Source organism: Carettochelys insculpta, chromosome 17 (assembly GCF_033958435.1).
Source record: "Carettochelys insculpta isolate YL-2023 chromosome 17, ASM3395843v1, whole genome shotgun sequence".
Lineage (NCBI taxonomy): Eukaryota > Metazoa > Chordata > Testudines > Carettochelyidae > Carettochelys > Carettochelys insculpta.
In genome coordinates this window covers 18,248,215-18,269,246 of record NC_134153.1, presented here as the reverse complement: position 1 = coordinate 18,269,246, position 21,032 = coordinate 18,248,215, and the positions used below count along the sequence as shown (strand labels likewise).

Sequence of the window (21,032 nt, the reverse complement as noted above, 5' to 3'; positions counted from 1 at the left end):
TCCCTTCCCTCTTGCATTCAGGGCTGTGAAATGTGTCACCAAAAAAGGACAAAGTTTAATGTTAGTCTTTGTCTGGTCTGAGGTTTGCTCTAGTCTTGCATCATCATCTTTCTTCAGAGAGGATGCTTCAGCTGCTTGGGTAGCCAGCTTGCACTGTAACCAAGCACATGAAAATACAAAGAAAGCCCAACTCTTTATTAATCAAATTTAATGTAGCTACTGCTGTTCAATGTGAAAATGTACATACTATTGCTGTCTATACAGGATAATACAAATAGCAATGCAAACCCATCTCTAGTAGGTTATTTGACAAGTACCACTTTTTATCAGAGGCAATTCAAACAATTCCTTTGTACTTCGTGAAAGTACAGAGTGTTCTCATAGGAACTTTTGTGTTAACTTCACATGCTGTTAAAGAGCAAGAAAGGAAAGATATCAGACTCAGTAGCTGTCAGCTGTGTGACTGGAAACTTTTCAGAGTCAGCTTTTGAATCAATCTACAATTTCCTAAGTTTGTCTCAAAATTGAGATAACATACTGTAAAGAGTTATAATAATTTAAAATCTTAAGCCTTCATGGTAAAAACTGAACAGAGCATGTGGATTTAATGCTAACGGTGTATCCCTAAGGCATATAGCTGTATTAATTTAGCATAAGAACAATAATAGGTATCACTTTGCTGTAAAACACAAGCAATTTGTTACAATGATTCATAGGACAACATGTTGGTACTCTTACAAGTAATTTGTTGCCATTTGCAAAATTACAATAGGATACATCCTGATATCTGTGTTTCTGACTCAGCACATGGTGGGCTTGGTGCATAGTACGCTTAAGGATTTGACTCAATCACAGCTTCAGAATTAATTTTGTCCAAACCAGGACTTCAGGATGTAGCCATAGTTTTGCAACAGAGAAAACAATAGGCGGAATACACTTAAGTAATGCAGATGTATATATAAATTAAAGAAATCGGACCAAATCCTCAGTTGGTATAAACTGGCATAGCATGGAGCAGAGCTGAGGATGTGGCCCATGATCTCTTGATTTTTTTTATGTTTATTTTGACATACAGCTTCTCCGTTAGGGCTGAGTCTTGCAAACACATACAAGTCTTTTGAATGGTTCCATAGTTTTGGTAATTTTTATAAATTTGGTAATAGTTTGGTAATAACCAAATCCTTTTATAATGGATGCTAATACAAAGTAGTAAGAATGTGGAGTGCATCTATTGTGGTTAAAGTTGCAGCAGGTCAAAACATTTGACTATCAGATTTTTTTTCGATGGAGAAGGGCCTTTTTTCATGAAAATGTTCCTCTTTTTTCCGAACTTTAATTACAGGATTAGAATGGGGTCCAGAAGAAGTGGACTATATTCCTAGCTATGTCATGCAGTTCCTGTGTCCTTGGGAATATGCCTTCGACTCATCATGTCTTGTTTCATAGGGATATTTAGCTACATCACACCAATGTTCTGAGGCATAATTTGTGACTGTAAAGTGCTCTGAGAGCTCTGGTTAAAAGGTTCAAAAGAGATTTGAACTACTATTTTTTAGTAGGAAATCACATGATGTCTATATTATTCATTTATTGCTAGTTATAACTTAAATCAGGCCGTTAACTTGGAGACTTGGCCATTCAGTGTAGGTTGATACACTAGGTTTCACCCTTCTGAGACAAAAATTCAAGTGAAGATGAGTTTTGCATTTCATACCCAACCTCTTTGATATGAATCACAAAACACTCATGACATTTAACACAACTGAAAGCCCCAGTTCAAGAGAGATGAGAGACTGGAACAGGAATTCTGACAAACAGGTTAAAGTGAGATGGTGGAAGCTTTCAGATTTCCTGACAGTTAATGAACAGGAAATTCACATTGTTCTTTTAAATTGGGAATCTTCACCCAAAGTTTAGGTTTTCAACATTCTCTTTAAGAGACACATCAACTAAACTTATTTCTCTGTTAAAGTTCTGAACTGTCTCTTTAGCAGTTATGCAGCCCAAACCTACTCTGAATGAAATGAGCAGGAGGTTTATCATTAACTTCTTAGAGAGCTGTATCAGGACCCAATCCTGAAAGCCTGACTCATTCATGTAGTCCTGTTGACTTCAAGAGAACAACTTGTTTAAGAACCAGTAAAGAAAAACATCCAAGACTATGCTTTAGGTCCTTGTTGCCTTTAAGTCTCCTAACATAATTTTTCTTCCATGCTATGATGCCAACTACATCAGTACAAGAAGAGCTAATTAGCTGAAAGCTTTACGCCTTGTAGGCTTGAGTCACAGGAGACCAAGTCTCCCGTGACTCAATTGATACTATTTCCTTTTTACATCACTGCCAACTCGTTGAAATACTTTTTGCTTTTTCTTTAAAAGGCGCCAGATGCCACACAATCAACTGGCAGAACCAGAATCAGCCTGTTTAGTAATGGTGACATTTTATCTAGAAACAGTCTTTTTAATTTTTGTTTTCTATCAGGTATACAGGGCTAACATTGAAACAGACATCTCTATTAAGCTGTTATCATGCACATTTCATTTAATCTGCAGCTAGCTATCCCCTTGTCATCTGTCTTGGATATCACAAAACTCAAGACCTTTCCTATCGCAGGGAATATTGTGTTGAATGATATATCGGGTCTACAGTATAAACACATTTATATTTTGAAACTGATGAGCTAGAAGTATTTACATCTTCAGCACATGCCTTGTCACAAAGCACCCAGAAATCAACAGCTCTTCTGCATTGTTATAGTTATTTTCAGGACAGGCTCACAAGGACAAACACTATGTTCTTCTGCCCTAAAAGACACACACTTTGTTTAATCTTCTCCAAGGGCACAATGGGTAATTTAGGTAATACTACTACAGTCAATGGAGATACATCAGAGACGGATTTAAACCTGAACATATCTTTATAGTATGTATATACATGAAGAAAACAAAAAGTAACTTATTAAATTATCAAAATTAAAACCTATGTAAAGTCTTGGTTGGAAAATGGTACATCATTTTATATTACAAATACAACACAGCCTGTAACAAATATGTAGTTTTACGTTGTTCTCATTTTGGTCAGAGAACTCAAAGTACTTCTAATTTCTAATATCCCACTATATGATCTCATAGGGGAAAAACTCAAGTGTACATTTTCCTGAAAAGAAAAAAAAAAAAAGCCTTTAATAGCAGGCTTTTAAAACCACATCAGCTTGATGGCTAACCCCCCTTTTTTTGCTATTTGTATTAAGGTTTCTTTTAAATGCTGGAAAGCAAATGGTAAGATGGGATGTTTCTGACTGCATAACTTTGCCCAACATCAGACAGTTATGGAAACTTAAATTTCATTGTCCTTAGTCTCAGAAGAGATGCTGGGAAATAAAATGTCACTCCCTGGCGATGCATTACTTAGCTGAGACTTAGTTTTTAATAAGAACTGTGCTCTCCGGAACATGAGTCTTTCCTGCTCTTGCTTCAGCTCCACATAGGAGCGTGAAAACGTGTGGAAGATGGAGGTAACTGGAAATGCCATGAGGAGAATGCCACTCAGAATGCTGCTTAAGGCCACCACCTGGCCTGGAATGCTTCTGGGAACCATGTCACCATAGCCTACTGTTGTCATGGTGATGACTGCCCACCAGTAGCATGCTGGGATGCTGGTAAACTCCTGTGAGTCCGCCATTTCATTCTCAATGACGTACAAGAGTGGCGCAAAAAGGGCAATGGCCACACAGAGGAAGAGCAGCAAGAGTCCAAACTCCCGGGTACACCTGCGAGCAGTGAGTCCTAACGTCTGCAGGCCAAGGGAATGCCTGGCCAGGCGCATGACATACAGAATCCTCAAGGCACGGAGTATACGGAGCACCAGGCCTACTTTGTCCAGATAGATGTTGCCAGAGGTTGGCTTTTTATAGCCCACTGATGTGGTATCTACTAGCAAAGTGATGTAATATGGAAGAATGGCAATAATGTCAATCAGGGTTAACGGTCTCCTCAGAAATGCAAACTTGCTCTTTGCCTGAATGAGTCTTAGCAGGAATTCCAAAGAAAACCAGGCCACACAGACTGATTCCACGATGAAAATGTTGTAGCACATCTGGGAGCATTCACCCTAGAAGAAAGAGATGGAGTTTGTATTCAGTAAATGAACAATCACTCTTTGAGTTGGTAAAGTGAGAGGAATGATTTTCTGGTCTTTAAAACCATAATATTAAATGAATGAAAGTTGTACTAAGGGGTAACCAGTATGGCAAACATGTTGAATTACAAGCTAAATATAAAACTTACCAGACACCCAGTACTTCTTCCACTGAAGTCAATGGCAAAACTCCCATTGATTTCAGAGCCTGGGGGTCTGGCTCCAACTTCCCTAGTTTCTATTAGTAGTTATGGTACTCTTCAGTAGCACAAATAAAGCTTCAAAAATGTATGATACGGCTGTCCAGAATCACGCTTGTTTTCAAAACCTTTTTCTCAACTTTCAGTATCATTATCTACAGGCATTATCCTGCTCTCCTTGAAGACAACTACAAAACTCCTACTTGCTTCGATGGGAGCAGGATCAGGCCCTGTATTTTCCTGCCTTTTTCCAGGGAGTGGCATTTTACCATCCTGGAAGCAAACTTACTTTCTCCTCCTCCTCTCTTAAGTCCGGCATGGTGCTGATGGACAGGTTCACTGCGGTAATAGTCACAAACAGTACAGACAAACATGCAAACACTTTTCCAGGAAGCCCAGACTGAGGTCGCTCTACCATGTCTTGTAACCTTTTCATGCATTGGCTGACTCTTGTCTCTTCCACTGTTTCGCCTGAGTTTTCATTCTCTATGAGGTCGTCTTCTCTTTCGTTCATTTCTGTAAACTCCTCCATTTTTTGCAGATACCTCCTCTTGCAGCACCATTCCAAACTGTCCTCTTCAATGCCCCAATAGAGCAGCTCCTCTTGGAAGGAAAGAGCGCACATCTCTCGCATAAGCCGAAGCTTCCCAACCCGCAAAAATGTCAGGATTGTCCTAAACGCCCCTGGGTTGCGGTCGAAAAAGAATTCATTGCACGTCACATCATAGTCATCACAAATGTTTAGAATGTCATCAAAATTATTACAGAATTTCAGTTGGCCCAAGCGTGTCAAAGGAAACTCATCAAGAGTGGTCCACGGCAGCAAGTATTTAATGCCCCCTACATTTATGATGATATGATGCTTCCGGTCTTCAGGGTGAATGCTTTTAAAGAGATCCTCTTCTGGGTGAATTAGCTTGGCTCTTTGGTAAAAGACTCCCTTAAGGGTTTCCGTTTCTGGAAAAAACGTGTGGTTGAAGGAGGTATCTGAAGCACAGCTCAGGGCACTATAGTCATAATCAGAATTGTCTCCCGCTAAAAGAGTCATCTTGGAAGTTAAGTTCACATCCCTTAGACACTCCAGCAAGAGTACTCTGAAAGAAAGAGAATACAGACGTTTGGCATTAGTGGCTCTGTTTGCCCTTTGGCTCTGAAACAAAGATGGTGATTGACATGTGACAATCTTTAGGGCTCCTAAGGAAATTACAGAGAAACAGTGTGCTTGCAGTGGCTCTGTATAGTCGGCTATGCAAACGTGAAAAAAAAAAAAGTTACTGCACAGACATGCAGAATTCAAGTGTGTGGTGCAGAACAGGAACTGGGGAAAAAAAGCATTCCTGTTTGTTTACCCTATATAAAAGTCTTAATTATTTTAGTAACAAGTACATACAGAAAAATCAGAAGTTGATTATTATGAACGTCACTAAATATGCTTGTTGATTCAGCATGTCTTAGACTCCTTTCAAGGAAGTCAGATGGAAACAATGTTGATAAAGCATTTGCACTGCTATTCAAATATAATGCTGGTATGCTGTGTGTAACTGGACGTACAACTAGCAGGCCAACTTGCTCAAGCCTTATTCAGGGAAGACAGTTTAATAGTTTTATATGAATTGCACACATCATAAATTGTTCTTTGGATTCAATTATTTTGTTTAATAGACAATGCTGTCACTGTACTGCTAATTTATTTAATTTCACCAGAGCAAAGGTACCTTTGTCATTCTGAGTGTTTCCAGAAGGTTCTTACAACATGATTCTGAAAATGTTAAGGAGCACATTCTGCTCTGTTACATTGGTGTACATTACAGGTGACTTCCCACAAAGAATGGAGTGATTCATACCGATATAAACATTTGGCCCTGAAACTGCTAAACTCTCTTTCTGCCTAACTTGCATCACTGCAACATTCACTTGAGAAGGTGGCAGTAGCATAGGAAAGGAATATGTCACTCTGGCTCTAGATTTCTCATCTGTATATTCAGGCAGCATTTAATGTGAGTAGCTGTTGAGTTTTAATTATGGCGGAAGGGGAGCATTTTCCCTGAATGGCAACTAACTGCAACACATAATCACACTTGCTGGCCACAGGCTCACAGAGGGACAGTAAATATTCCACTCTCCAGCCTTGCACAGCCATATATGTTTGCTGCATGTGCTTGTGACACTTACCTTCTCCCCTTTGCTGGGCAGAGAAGAGTGAAGTGGCTGCAGTAGGCTCCATTAGAGACAGACCTGCTCTTCTCTGGTGTTAAAGATGATAAATGAAGCCATTTATTTTAAAAGGTTACGCCCCTATAGCCAGAAGCAGCACAAGGATCAAGCAGCAGAACAACTGCATTTCAATCTCAGCATGATGTGCTTCCTATGCAGGTCCACATTCCGAAGTGGGTCTGTCCCACAAAAGCTCACCTAATAAACCATTTTGCTAGTCTTTAAAGTGCTACTTGACTGCTTTTTGTTTTGATAGTGTATAGACTAGCACGGCTTCCTCTGTTACTATTCCCTGTATGTAGTAGACTTTACTATTACCATTATCTCAACTATTCTCTATTCTGACCTTTAATCCACCTTTCAAAACTAACCTTTTTTACCTGTTTTCTCAGGAGCAGATGAGCTTGTCCTCTTGGTGGAGTGATACCTTGATGTCTCCAACATCTCTCAGTGTAAGAGGATTTCCACAATCATTTCGCCTTAAAGAGAGGATCCTTGGTAAGGAAAACCAATGCAGATTATGCAAACTTCATTCAGCCAACTCCTGGAGCTACAACAGTCTTTCCTGACCTGAGGGTTTTGTCTTCATTTGTACCACAGACCAAGACCACCACTGCTGCTCCTCATGCTCCATGAACACAACTCACAGTAGAGGTGCCACAAACTCTAATATGCTCTCACTGCTTTATTACACAAATGCTCTCTCACAAAACAGAGCTCTAATTGGTTTCCATCTGGGCCAGGAACATACAAGTATGGTAATATTAGCCCAAGGCAAGAGAAATGCAAGTCTTTAAAAAAAAAAAAAAAAAAAAAAAAAAAAAAAAAAAAAAAAAAGTTAGAACTGAAACGTGGAGTGTGAGCAAAGGAACAAATCCATGGGTCCTTGGGCAAGGTTCTAATGGGTTTCCAAGAGTGTCTTTCTTGAATAGAGACTGAGTAATGGGCTATTGATTCAAAAGTCATATTTCCTGCAGGAACGTTAATACAAAATGTAACTCTGTGTAAAAAGACATGCTCTGGGAAATGCCAGCCAATACTGAGATTATCAGTGAAGCTTCATGACAAGGGATGGCTCTCTGCCATTACTTACTGGTAAAGCTGCACAGTTCAGATAAGCTAATAAATCCTGTAGAATGATAGCTAGACCTCTTAAGTTTGCACTTACAAAGGACAGAGTTTGGGGAGGGCATTTTTCAAAAATTGGCTTTAAGGTGGGGTGAGGAACCTCTCTCAGGCTGGGGGCTACTGACCATAGACAAACCAAAAAAACCCTCACTGATGTGGTCCCCGACAGTAGTGGGCCCAGGGTTATGAGGTCTGGGTGGGTGGAAGGGTGCAGGAGTGGGTTGGGGATGGGTGATCTAGGCAGGAATGGTTTCAGGAGTGGGCTGGGGGTGGTGGGTGATCTGGGCCGGAGTGGAGCTGCAGGAGCAGGCTGAGGGTGTGGGTCCAGGTTGGGAGGAAGGCTGCAGGAGGATTGGGGGTGTGGGGTCTGGAAGGGAGGGGTCAGCATGGGGTTGGAAGGGTATCAGGAAGGGGTGAGAACAGCGATCTGGATGGCAGGTGGTGCAGGAGGAGTCAAGGAGTGTGGAGTCTGGGCGACGGGAGCACAGCTTACTGCTCACCCCTGTACGCAAAGAACTCTGCTCCCAGGCACTGCTCTCCACTGCCCTGATTGGCTGGAATTCTGGCCAATCAGAGCAGCAGTATGAAGCCTCTGGACAGTTCTGCCAAGGCTGCTGTTGCTGCTCCCCCTCCCCTTCTCCCAGTTGGGGGAACAGCAGTGACAATCAGCGGAGCCCAGAGCCACTCCCTGCACCTCCCCAGCTCCCGGCTCAGCCGACATTCTGGATCTGACCCTGGCTTGCCTGATCCAGTCTGTGAGGCTTGGGACTTCAAACCCTCCACCCTACCACAGGCTGGATGCTATAGAAGGGAGCCTGGAGCCCTAGGTTCTGGATCCAGACTGCTGGACTGGGGGTTCCCCACCCCTGCTTTAACGGTGTGTTAGTGTTAATAAAAGCAGTGCTTTTTTTGTGCTGGTACTTGCTGGTACTGAGTACTGGCGCTGCAGCAGCCCCAGCCATGGGATTGTTGGGAGGAGCAGGTGGGGAGCTGGCTGAGTACCAGCACCTCTTTTTTTTTTTTTAATATAAAAAAGGCACTGAGTGAAAGCATTAGGAAGTGAAGAGGAGGACCTAACGTACCCCAACAAAATGCACTTCTCAGGGAAGTTGCAATGACTCAGCTCTCCCTACCATATAAAATATTCCTATTGACTTTACAGGTGGTCTTCTAGTGAAGTATTGCTGAGATGTGTTTTTTTGTGAGAATGATGCCATTAGGAATTCAGGCTATTGCCCCCAGCTGAGATGTGGGAGACCCTGGAAGTTGCTGACCTGATCCTCCTGCTAACTCTTCTTCAGTGCTGCCTGGTTTTCTGTTTAAGTTTTATGCTTAACAACTTGACTTTTTCTACTGTGGGGTTGGGCCAAAGAGGACTGACACATTTATAGTCCATTGAAAATTGTGAATAAGCAGGAGAGGAGTTAAATTAACCATTCCCCCTCTTGCTATAGCAGATGATGTGGGTTAATAACAGTTCATGTCCTGAATTGCAGCCAGAAAAATAGGATGAGGCAGCTCATCTCTGTAATCGGGTTTGTTCTCCCACTGCATCCACTGTTGATACAACGTGAGGAAATGGGAGAAAAAATGTAAATGTTACGTGTGTCAGACTTACGCTGTAACCCACAGGCATTAGCCATGAAATCAGTAAACCATAAAAATGGGTTCTTTTGTTGCCTTCCCACCTCTCTCTCTGGATGAGTGCAAGACAATAGGCTAAATTAATCCCTGATGTAACCCACTGAATGGCTGGGACTACCCTTTTCCTGAAATGGGAGATGAAGACACCAAGATAATACAGTTAGATGCTATAATACTTGGTGCCCAGTTGATATTGATCTCTACCTTTCCTTTACTTCATATGCAAGTGGCACACCCTCCAACCCTTCCCCTGTCTGGCTGCCACTGAACACAGGCAAGCCACAGGCGGTAACACTTAGCCAGCGGGAAACATTCTGCACAGCTAGCTACCACTTGTTGTTTGGCCATTGTGGAGTAGACTCCTTCCACAGAACATAAACTGGTCCATAGCATAAAGGTCCTCCAAATCACCTCAAGGCTGCTGGACTCATGGAGAGTAACGGGCCCAGAAATTCTCCTCTTTAGGTCTAGGCAGAAGACGGCACCCTACTTTCCACAGTAAGCTATTGCTGCTCGTTATATCTGGGTATGAACACTCCAGCATCAGGAGAGCTGCACTAACTCTGGAACACAGCAGCCCCTCTCATCAGCAACATCAAGTGCATCAGGAGCGCTTTGTCCTCCCCACCCACTTCTGCTCTTCCCCCTACCCTCCATTCCTGTGCAATACAGGGCCAAAGTCCAGGTCTCAGAGCTAAGCTTCATGGCCTTACAGGGGGCGGTCCCAAGGTACCTGGGAGAGCACTGTGACAACACCTCCCTCCAGCAGGAGGCCTGTGAAAGCAGAAGACTGAGCTTCCTCAGCAACAGGGCCAGTCCTGGCACACCTTGCAGGGGAAGACCAGAATAGCCACACATTCCTTCGCCTTCCAAATGAAGTTTAAAACTCCCTCTTTTAGCATGGCTGACCTGCAACGGCGACAGAAAATGGCACCAAGAAAATGAAGGGGAGGAAAGGGAGAGAGAGAGTAGAAGAAAAGTAAAGATAATTTAAACACAAAACCAAAACCCAAGTCCACATTAGGTGAAACAGGACACAGTTCTCCTGTGCTGTTTGTATTACTCCCTGACAGCACTCCTGTACTACGGTGACCTGCTCTGCTGTAAGACTGATGAGGTCAGGACAATGCTGGCCGACTGCAAGATTGTGTTGCAGGTGGACTTTTCAGTGATGAGCAAATTCTGTTCACTTTGCAAAGAACACTACAATGTCCAGAAGCAGTAGGATGGTGCTTTTGTTTAAAGGACAGATAAAGTCAGCCCTTGGACTCGTGCTACGTTTCCATTCAGTGACTTGACTTCTGTGCCATTTTCAAAGAAAATGTTAGTTTGAAAAGTAAAAATGTTCTGTGGTTACAAGGAGGCTGCAGAAAAGCTCTACAAGGACCAGTCTCATCTTTAATGTCACTCAATTGGCTGCAATGGATTTAAACCAGGAATGAACTTATGCCATTTCTCTCCAGCCTAAATAGCGTACAGCTGTAACCACACGTTTATGAAACACAGCAGCCCAAGAACCAAACCCCACACCTTGGTGGCCAGTTAGCCTTGTACCAGTTTCACAAAAGTACTGTAAAACATACGTTTCAATTAAGAGAAGTTTCAAGTCAGACACCGCATCTGAACATTAACCCATTTGCTCAGGGGTGGGTGGTAATTTTTGATACGGGGGCTACTCCAAGATTTTGGTAAGTGGTCAAGGGCTGCACTTTTCTATGAAGGAGTTGTGGGCTCTGAGTTGGAGTTTAGGCGCAGAAAGGAGCTCAGGATTGGGGACTGACGATGAGGATATGGTGTGGTGTCTGAGGGGGTTGTGACCTGGGGTGGGGCATTGGGATGAAGGGTCTGGGAGGGGGTATGAGTGCAGGAGAGCATTCTGGGCTGGTCAAGGGGTATAGCAGCAGGTGAAAGGTCTGTGGGGCAGTTGGGGTCCAGTGTCAGAAGCAGGATCCAGACAATGGAAGCTGAGAAATTGCACTACCTCCACCCCCAGCCAAATTTCTCAGCTCCCATTGGTTGGAAACCAGCCAGTAGGAGCTGAGATTTTTTGCTGCATTGCCCTCACCCCCAGCAAAATCTCTCAGCTCCCAGTAGCTGCTTCCTGGCCATTAGTAGCTGAGAGACTGTGCTGGGAGTGGAATCAGTGTGTGAAACTGCCCAAAGGGAACCAAGAGATTTTGCTGCAGGCATGAGTAGCACTCAAAGCTCTCCCCCTTCTGCAGCCTTAGGGGCAGGCTGAGGAGGTATCTTGCCCACCTTGGTACAGTGCCTAGCAGAATGAAGCCCTTATCTTGTTTGTGATCTCTATACTTGTTTGTTATACAAGTATTCTCAGAGGAGTAGTTGTGTTGCTCTGTAGCTTCACAAATAACAAGCAGTTGTGTAACACTTTAAAGATTAGGTGGTGAGTTTCCATAGGTAAGGGAGAAGACATTACTAAGGATGCCCTTCTCAAGGAGAAATAACTAACTACCTGTTAAAACTCCAGTTCAATTTTCTCCCTGAATGTCCTCTGCAGCATTTTGATTTCTGCAGTGCATCTCTGATGCAATCAGAAATCCTGCAAGAAGCCTTGCTACTGTTCTGTTGCGCAGACAACTCAGACCCCTGCGTGGATTATAATCACAGCACTAAGAGGACTTGGATCCCTGTCGACCCTAAGTATCTGAACAGTTCCCCATACTTCTGTACCAAGTCTAGTGCCTAGAACTGGACTCCATTTGCTGCTGTTTTCTTTTTTCTCTCATAAATGATGTTATAATGCAGTGAAGTTACTTACGTAATTATTGCTCTGGAATAGGTTTATCATAAGAAGCCTTCCGGTAGTTTAAAAATTATTCTTGCATTATACATTTCCAAATTGGGGTAAAAAAAGATTCCTTTGCTTTTCAGGCTGTATTACAAATCCAACTTGTTATTTTCCAACACCTGAAGCTCCTCTATCTACCAGATGGTGCTTACACTTACTACTTGTTGGAGGGTAGCATGCTGAAATACGCCAGACTGCACAGACACAGTGCTACTTACCTAGTGACAGGAAACTCAAACTTCTACTCACAAATACACCCTCAATGTTACAATTTAAGGAAATTTTCCACCCCCCAGATTAACTGTTGTTCTAGTCATTGGCAAAACCAGACTTGTAAAAATTAGTGTGTGAGATTTAAATTCATAAGATAAAATAATTTATATTAAGATACCATATTTATATTAACATATCATATGGCAATAAATGTGTATCTCCTGCTGTTTGATCTTTAACCACTAATTACGTCAACCCACAAACTAAATGCTGACTTGTTTTGTTTGAGCAAGTGAAGGAGGCTAATGCTTCTGCCAACAAGAATCCCCTATCTTCCTGCGAGATTACTCCAATATTGATAACTAATAACTTGCTCTCCTAATTCCAAATGCCGTTTTCACTGTAAGCAATTTTCAGTGAAGTACAGTCAATAGAAACTATGAGAAATTTTAAGCACCTTGTAACAAGCAACTGAGATTTGTAGTGTGTGAGTGTGTGTTCTGCCATGGTGGTGAAAAGAGATGACTGTGTACTAATGAAGCAGGTTCTATTTCACTGTGTGACTTTCCCCCAGTCTAACCCTAATGCAGGTTGATAAGTCAGACTGAACTCACACCACCGGTGAAGAAAAGATGCAGCTTGGGCCTGGACTCCGTGACCTCTGGAGGTCTTTTCCAGGTCTCCTGTCCTGAGATTCTATGAACAGCTTTTGGACAGTAAACACAAACCAAAACCGACGCGGAGGCCAGTCAAGCAGAAAACTTTCAGGACACTAAAAGGGGTTGGCTGAAGGACAAGCAGAGGGCAGGAGAATGGGAGACGCAGCCCTGAGCCAGCGCCCGGTACCAAGGCACCGCCGGGAGGGGGATGCAGAAAAGGAAACCAGGAAGGCGAGCGGCTGCAAAGCCAAAGCCAAACCCGGCCGATGGACTAGCGAGCCAGGGGAAGGAGGGGAGGAAACAGGCCCGAGAAGAGCAGCGGGAAGTGCAGCGCCCCACTGCCCGGGGAGCCTGGGAAGAGACGGGGCTGGGTGAAACCTGTTGCAAATCCCCGTCCACAGCTGCCTCCTTCCGGGGACAGGATCCAAGCGCAACGGGGAAGCGCGCAGCGCCGGCCCGGAGGGGGCAGAGCAGCAGCTCGGGGCGCGGTGCTGTCTCCTGCTCGCCGGGAAGGGGGAACGCGCGCGGCGCCGCTCCCAGGAGCCGAGCCGGGCCGGGCCGAGCCGAACTCCAGCCCCGGGGCTCCTCGGCCCAGGGGGGAGGGAGAGAGGAAAGTTCCCCCAGACTTGGCCGGGCCGTTCCCCGCGCGGCTGGGCAGGGCGCCGGGGAGCGCACCGGCAGCAGGCAGGCGAGGGGGACGCGGACGCTCTTACTTGGCTGCGGCGGGCTGGGTCCGTCCCCCGCGGAGCCGGGCAGGAGCCGGGCGGCGGGAGCGGCGTCCGGGGCGGACGCCTGAGCTGCACTGAGCAGGGCAGAGGCGCCGCGCCCAGCGCGCAGGCGGCGGGGCTGGGGCTGCGCCCACAGGACGCTCGGGGGCACGAGGAGGGCCAGAGTCATGGTAACCCGCGGGCGGCTGCGCCAGGGAGCCAGCGCCGAGCCCGGAGCACTGCGCACCGCGGGGCAGCCGGCACCAGCCACCCGCAGCAGCTCCGCGCACCTGCGCCGCCCGCACACGCACCGGCCCCCGCGCGCCGGCCCATCGCCGCACGCGCGCGCCCCTAGGTGTGTCCCCTCCCCCCCGGCACACGACCTGCCTGCCTGGAGACCGTCCAGCAGGGACACACCCCCGCACACGCAGCGCAGGCATCCGCCACAGGCCTCCGCGCACCCCGCGACACGCACCCCCTGCAGGCCGGCGGGCGCCCTTGCTTACCTGCAGGCAAACCCCGAGCTCCCAGCACTACGCCCGTGGGCGTTGCAAACACTCCGGCGGCTCGGCCAGCCCTGGTGCAGTTCGGCATTTCCCTGGGTAACGTGCCGGCTGGGGGGTGGGTGCTTGGCACGCAGATGTGAAAACAAGCTTCCCATCTCAAGACACGTGCACGGGTCGGAAATGCGCGTACGCCACGCGTGTGCCCTGCGCGCACACAGACAGGCACACGGGCCCTATGCATCACCGTGGGGAGGAACGGACCCAGCTATCTTCTGGGAACACGGGTGCCTTTGGCAGAGGCTTTAAAGACAGGCTGCAGTCTGGCCTGGCCCACATGCCCGGAGGGGGGGTGCCCTGACTAGGTGTGAAGGGAGGAGCTGAGCGTGGCTTTCCGCAGAAGCAGCTTGTTTGCTACAGGCAGATGCTTTGCACGGTTCGCACCCGGTGGCTGCTCAGAAGTTTGTTCGATTGCTTCAGGCCTGAGGAATGGCGGGTCCCACGCAGCTGGCAGCTCGCAGGCCCGCCAGGCTCTCCTCCCCAACGCCCGGGCATCATTTCACCTCCTCTTTTGCAACCCCGTCTGCGCGGTACTGGCTGCAGAAACGGTGTCCCCTTGCCTTGCAGTTGAGCTGTTGGGCCGCATGGTGCCGCTGCGCTGCTGTTTGCTTAACAGGGTAACCTCAGACTGGTACATTTTGTGAAGTCGAAGGGGACAGCCCGGGACAAGTGGGTTGCATCAAATAATGCACAATTGACAGCAAAACGCCTGGTGCCGTCCCCCACATGGCGCCGAGGCAACTGAATGCTATTTAAAAATAATCAGAACAAATGACAATTACACACATAAACCACATAACGTAGCCCAGTAACAACTATATGAATATTACATTTATTCCTATGGCACGTCCTCAAATGCTACTAAAACTAACAATCCAATTAGAGGTTTGAAAAATACATAACTGTCCATCATTTCTCATGAAAGGTGTGTGCTTCTAGCACTTAGGTACGAATTCTTACACTGGATTTGGTTAGATAGGATTCATTTGTATGGATTTAATCTTGGTTTTAAAAAACTATCTTTATGATTAATGTTGGCTATGTGGTTAGGGAACTGGACTGAAATTCAGGGGATCGGGGGTCAGCCCTAGCTCTGCCAGACTTGCTGTGTGACCTTGGGCAAAACACTTAGTCTCTCTGTACCTCAGTTTCCATTGGCAATAGGGAGAACAGGTGCATGAACACTAGCATCCTGGAACAGTCCAACATGACCAGCAGCAAAGCCGTTATCATTTGCCAACAATTTTGTCAGACTGGTCATATAGTCCAGATCTCTGATCAGCACCTCTCAAAACAGATTATTCTCTGAGTTGGAGGAAGGACAGAGGAGCTGTGGGGGGCCAGTGGAAGTGATGTAAGGATATGGTGAAAGCACACATGAAAGAGTGCAGCATTGGTGTTGACACTTGGGGGAACCTCGCCCAGGACTGTCCTCAGTGGAGAATGGTAATCCATGGGGGGGAGAGTAATTTTAGAGGTCCTGCCTCAGTGCAAGGAAGGAGAGGTGGAGGAGAAAAGAGTGTCAAAAAATGCCCTGTGCCCTTCCAACAGCTACCAACACCTGCCCCTTCTGTGATAAGAGCTGCAGCTCCAGTATCGGACTGGTCAGCCATGAACAGACTCACAAATAGGAAGGTGATGTGAAGAAGTCCTACTCATTGAGTGAACGCAACTAATAGTAGTAATAATGATAGGGTTCAGAGGTAGCTCTGCTAGTTCATTTCAGTAAAAGCAACAAGGTATTGGTGGCACCTTAAAGACTAACAATTTAATTATGATATAAGATTTCCTGAGTTCCAACTCACTTCATCAGATGCATGAAAGGTACAGTAAACCCCCAAGGTATGTGCAACCAAACTGCATCTCAGATTAACACCACTGCCGCACCTGACAGAAGAGGGTTTGCTGCTCCTGTCAGGGGTGGCAGCTACTCCTGTCCAGAGTCAGTCTGTCAGCTGCAGCCACTGACAGAAGTGGGGAAACTGATGAGGGCACCAGCCCTGGACAGTTTCCCAGCTCTGCAAGGGGAGGGAGCTGGGAGCCAGGTTGCCACCTGGTCCCTGTCTCCCCTTCACTGGCTGGAGCCACAAAACTGACTAGGGCTGGGAAATTTGACTTACTCAGGGGTTTTCAAGAATGCAACGCCTGCATATGTCATGGGTCTACTGTAGTAGGCTGTGGATACAGGAGTGATAGGTCAGAACTAATCCAATCAGGGTGGATGTGGGTAAGAAGGTGAGAATACCTAAAGCAGAAAATAACTTGTGGTGATGAGCGAGCCATTGTCCCCCATTAGTTCTTGTCTGTTTAGACCTCAGTTGTACAGAGGCTCATGCAGGCATCTCCCTGCACCCACATGGAAATACTAGCAGGGCTTAGGACTGTGAGCTGCCTAGGGCAGGGAGCATCTCTTACTGTAAGTATTACATACTGTGCCAATCACGGAGGGGCTGTGATCTCTGGTGGGGCCTCTAGTCACTACGCTAATGCTGATAAATATTAATATTAAAACATCTCCATTACAATTGTTTTAGAAAAATCTCTCCTATTTTAAATTGAAATGGAGTAGTACCGAGGTTCAGAAGTGTGTGGACACAGCACTATAGATCTACTTGTCCTCTGACTCAATATTTATTACACAGCAGCTGAGCAGAGGCCTGGGTGCCAGAAATGTTGGGTTCTAGAGCCAGCTTTGCAAATCACTTACAATGTGACCTCCAGGAAGGCTCAGTTTCAGGGACGGGTTAAGTAAAGGGCTTTAGGGGCTGCAGCCCTGGGCTCTGGGCTAAGGGGTTCCCCACAAAAAGCTCTCTGGGTGGCCAACAGTCTAGATGTTTTTACATGACCTGCTTAGCCTGGGGCTCTGGGCTGCAGCCACTAAAGCCCTGTGCATTATCCAGCTCTGCCTGGATGGGGCAAGAGGGAGGCAGCTCCATGCACTGGGCTGGATTTGTGTTGACACTAGTGCTGGGGGAAGCTCTGTCCCCACGTGGCCCTTGCCTGCAGGAGCCACTCTCGCCACTCCCAGTTGTGTGTGTATGGTGGTGGTGGTGCCTGCAGGTGAGCACAGGGCAGTGCAGCCCATGCTTAGCCACTTACTTCCCCCCCAGAAAAGGAGACCTGCCTCAGGAAAGTGCCTTGAACCCCAACCCACTGCCTGAGCCTTAGCCCTTCAGGAAGAGACATAATAGCACGATATGGGGGAGAATGGAATATAATCCACATGATGTTTTAATGCTATAGGTGGAAACCTGCAGGAAAGTTGGAGGGAGGAGTACAGGTAGCAGGAGGGACGAGTCTGGAGGAGGTACCAACAAGCTAGTTTGTGTGCACATGGCTAGAATGGCAGCTTCAGTTTCAGCACCTTTCTAAATAGTTCCCTAAATAAAGAGGATGCTTAGTTTTAGGAGCATGAAGTTTTCTCCTATTACACAGCAAGCAGCACATGAAGCAAGAAGTAGGATTAACAGGCAAATGATCCAGGAGCTAAAGTCAGAGCAAACAGGCAGCATAGAGAGAGACTCAGACCCCAGGGAAGGCTGGGTTTTCAAACAGAAAACAAGCCTAGAAGCAAAAGCTGAATCCGTATACAGAGCTGACTGTGGAGGATAAGGACAATAAAAGGAAGGTAAAGCTTTTTACTATCACGCTGGGGATAAAGGGGGAGAGGTGAGTGAGACACTGCAATAATGCCTGAAACATTGGAACAATTGATCAAGGTGTTAGATGAGCACTCTGATCCCAGGTCCTGCAGAGAGAGAATGGTATTTTTTGTTTTTGTTTTTTTGTTTGGTGGTTTGTTTTTTTTTTTTTTGCCTGAAATCAAGGAGCAAAAAAGGGAATAAAGGTGTAGTTTACAAAGCTGAGAACTCTGGCAATCACATGTAACTTTGGAGACATAAAATACTCCCTTATGAGAAACAGGATCATTTGTGGAAGGACATTCTGGTTTAAAGAAAATATTTACTCTTCTAGCAAGGCCTCCTAGAGCAAGGGTAACAGACCTGTCCAGGGAGAGACAAACAGGCTCAAGCTAATGGAACTCTGGATGTAAGCTGGAGAGGTTGTACGATGAATGCATGATGGGCCATGTGCATGCTATGGAAAGCAATGTGAATGGAAGAGAGAAAATGCCCAGCTTCTGGGCAGCTGCTTAAGTGGTTCTAGAGCCAGATCCACTATGATGTCACAATGCTGCAACTACCCAAGGAAGATAAAAGGAACAGCACCTGCAGTGGTTGAGGAAATAGAGATTTCCAATGGAGAGGAGGCTATCTGCAGTGTGACTTTGGCAGGTGCAGGTTGAACCTTTCTCCTCCGGCACCCTCAAGACCTGACTGGTGCCAGATGAGAGCATTTGCCAGACCAGGGGAGATCAATATTTCTAGCACATTACCAACCCTTCCACTGCTTACTGGGCTCTTAGAAGACATTTAGGGGTAAATTACAGCTAAATAACAGCACAGAACACTGAGAGCCAGAACTGGTGGCTATAAACAAATTTTATGGGACCAAAGGAAACTTGGCCACACCCATGATAAGTGGTCATCTTGCTAACTAAAATTATGCCAGATTGCAGAGTTTGCTGGATGAGACAGTTATGGATTAGAGAGGTTCAACCTGTACAAAGACTTCCAGTGTATATGTACTGCAGAAAAAGGCTGCCAGCCATTCAACTGCCATTTGCAGCTAAACTATAAGATCAGCAACCTATTCAATTGTGGCTAGATTGTGGAATAGCTGCAATATAATCCCTGGAGTGCTGATAAGCAGCAATATTAGTTTGGGGGAAGTGTGACCTAATGCAGATGTTCAATAAACTCCGAGTCCAGTGAGCAAACACAGGCTATAGATAACAAACCCATGTAACAGATATTATCACTTTAGTTTGTAGTAATTGGCACACAGGAACACCACCCACTGCTGGGCAGCCAGGGAAAATGGGCCATGGATTTGATCACAGTATAATACCACAATATTTCAATGTCACAAGGAGGGAGAACAGTCGCCAGGGGCACTGTCTAGGAGTCTAACAGAAGATAGGGCTGTATTTCAATAGGTGGATACCTAGAGGCAAGCTTAAATTAGAAATAGAGCCTGGTAAACTACCAAAATGCAGAGAGCCTTTAGGCCGGGTGGCGCCATTGAAGTAGAAACTGTAAAACCTGTAAAGAACAGGCATCATTACACCACTGACATGAGTGCAGAGTGGATCAGCAGCCTAACAATGGTGGGAAAACCTGCAGGTGAATGTGGGATTTGTGTGGTCTCAAAACCACTGAACAGAGCAGTGAAAAGAAGTCACTGCCCATTGCCAGTGATTGGAGAGGTACTGTCAGGTTTATCCACACAGTACGTTTTCACTTGTATACAATTTGTGATGAGAAGGTGAGCCGTCCAGCCACCTGTCAAGCTTTTGGTAGTTACTGCTCGATACAAAAGCCTCACCTCAGAGTGTTCCTACCAAACTAAACCAGGCATTGCAGGGAGTACTAGCCATCAAGACTGTAGCTATTGACATTTTTATTGCAGTAGGTGTCAAGGAAGAGGCAATGTAGGATCACAATATCAATCTGCAACAACTCATAACAGGTGCCAGGAGGTCGAACACAGGTAAGTCCTGAGATCCCCTCTGTTGGATGTCTGCAGACTTCTGTGGAAAGTGAGAGTCATTAGGGAAATTCCCAGGCCAGCAGATACGAGGGGAGTCCAGCCATTGGCTAGCTTTCCAGATTCTGTTCATACCTGTTAGAATAGGTCTACCATATAAAAAAGAAAACACCCTTGAGAGGGAGTGTATCTGTGCCAGTATCTACCAACTCACCTTGTATTAATGAGTTATAGTATATATAGTGCATCAATACAATATGAGTTGGTAGATACTGATACAGATACACTCCCTCTCAGGGGTGTCCTCTTTTTTGACATCTCAAATACAGTAACCTCATATTAGAAGCTTGTGACCTCTTGAGACAGTTAATACATCACAATGCAGCAGGGGCATGGCCAGAGACCCAAAACTGGCATTTGAAAGAGTAAATGAAATGCAAGACATCAGTCCTATTGCCTGACAACCCAGAGAAGCAGCTAGCTCTCTGTGGAGAAAAAGGCTTCCGCTTTGATCCTTGAGCCTGGATGGTCGTATCTGTTCAGTTGGTGGAGGACTTTGGTCTGCAGGGTGTCATACCAGCATCTTTCCTGGGTACTCAGTTCCCATGTTAAACAAATTCAAATACATGACTGTGAAGATGATGAAAAGGGAGCTAATATTTTTTCTGTACTGATAAATTGACTGCATGTTTAACTATCTGGAGATTACATGAATAAACCAACCACGCTGTTATCCATGAAGAATTAGCATTGCTGTAGAGGAAAATTTTAATCCCTCTTTCATTACTTTATGTTGCTTGCAGGCTGCCTCCGTTGAATGATGATGCTGAAATCCTGTTCTACCTTCTCTCTGTCTGCAGCAGATAATTTAGGAGTGATGCTACCTGCAAAACAGTATTTCAGCTTTGTGGCACCTTTGCCCTCTTGCTCCTTAAACAAAATAAGAGAGTAAATTCATTTTATATGAAGTGGGATTAGGATATCCACTAAGACAAGGAGTGCATTCCTTTCTGGCTTTCTGCTAAAGTATTAAAGAAACAGCACACATACCCTCGTGATTTTAGCCTCTGGCGATGCAACGCTTGAGGCCAGGTCTCTACTAGGGAAACAAGTCGATTTCCAATATGCAATTCTAGCTATGGCAATT

The 21,032-nt window shown here is 45.6% G+C and overlaps 1 protein-coding gene across 2 annotated transcripts; it reads right to left on the bottom strand.

Annotated features, from left to right (window-relative positions):
• Positions 1-2,806: 2,806 nt before the first annotated feature.
• On the bottom strand, positions 2,807-13,906 carry KCNG1 (potassium voltage-gated channel modifier subfamily G member 1). 2 transcript variants are annotated; one of them, XM_075011316.1, is made up of 4 exons: positions 13,719-13,906; positions 6,933-7,046; positions 4,628-5,432; positions 2,807-4,111 (listed from the first exon to the last, which is right to left on the bottom strand). In XM_075011316.1, the coding sequence occupies exons 3-4, from the start codon at positions 5,384-5,386 to the stop codon at positions 3,338-3,340; spliced, it is 1,533 nt and encodes a 510-aa protein (XP_074867417.1). In that variant the 5' UTR covers positions 5,387-5,432; positions 6,933-7,046; positions 13,719-13,906; the 3' UTR covers positions 2,807-3,337. The 2 variants fall into 2 exon arrangements, with proteins under 2 accessions (XP_074867417.1, XP_074867416.1); XM_075011315.1 differs by lacking the exon at positions 13,719-13,906 and having other exon boundaries at positions 6,933-7,856.
• Positions 13,907-21,032: the final 7,126 nt, after the last annotated feature.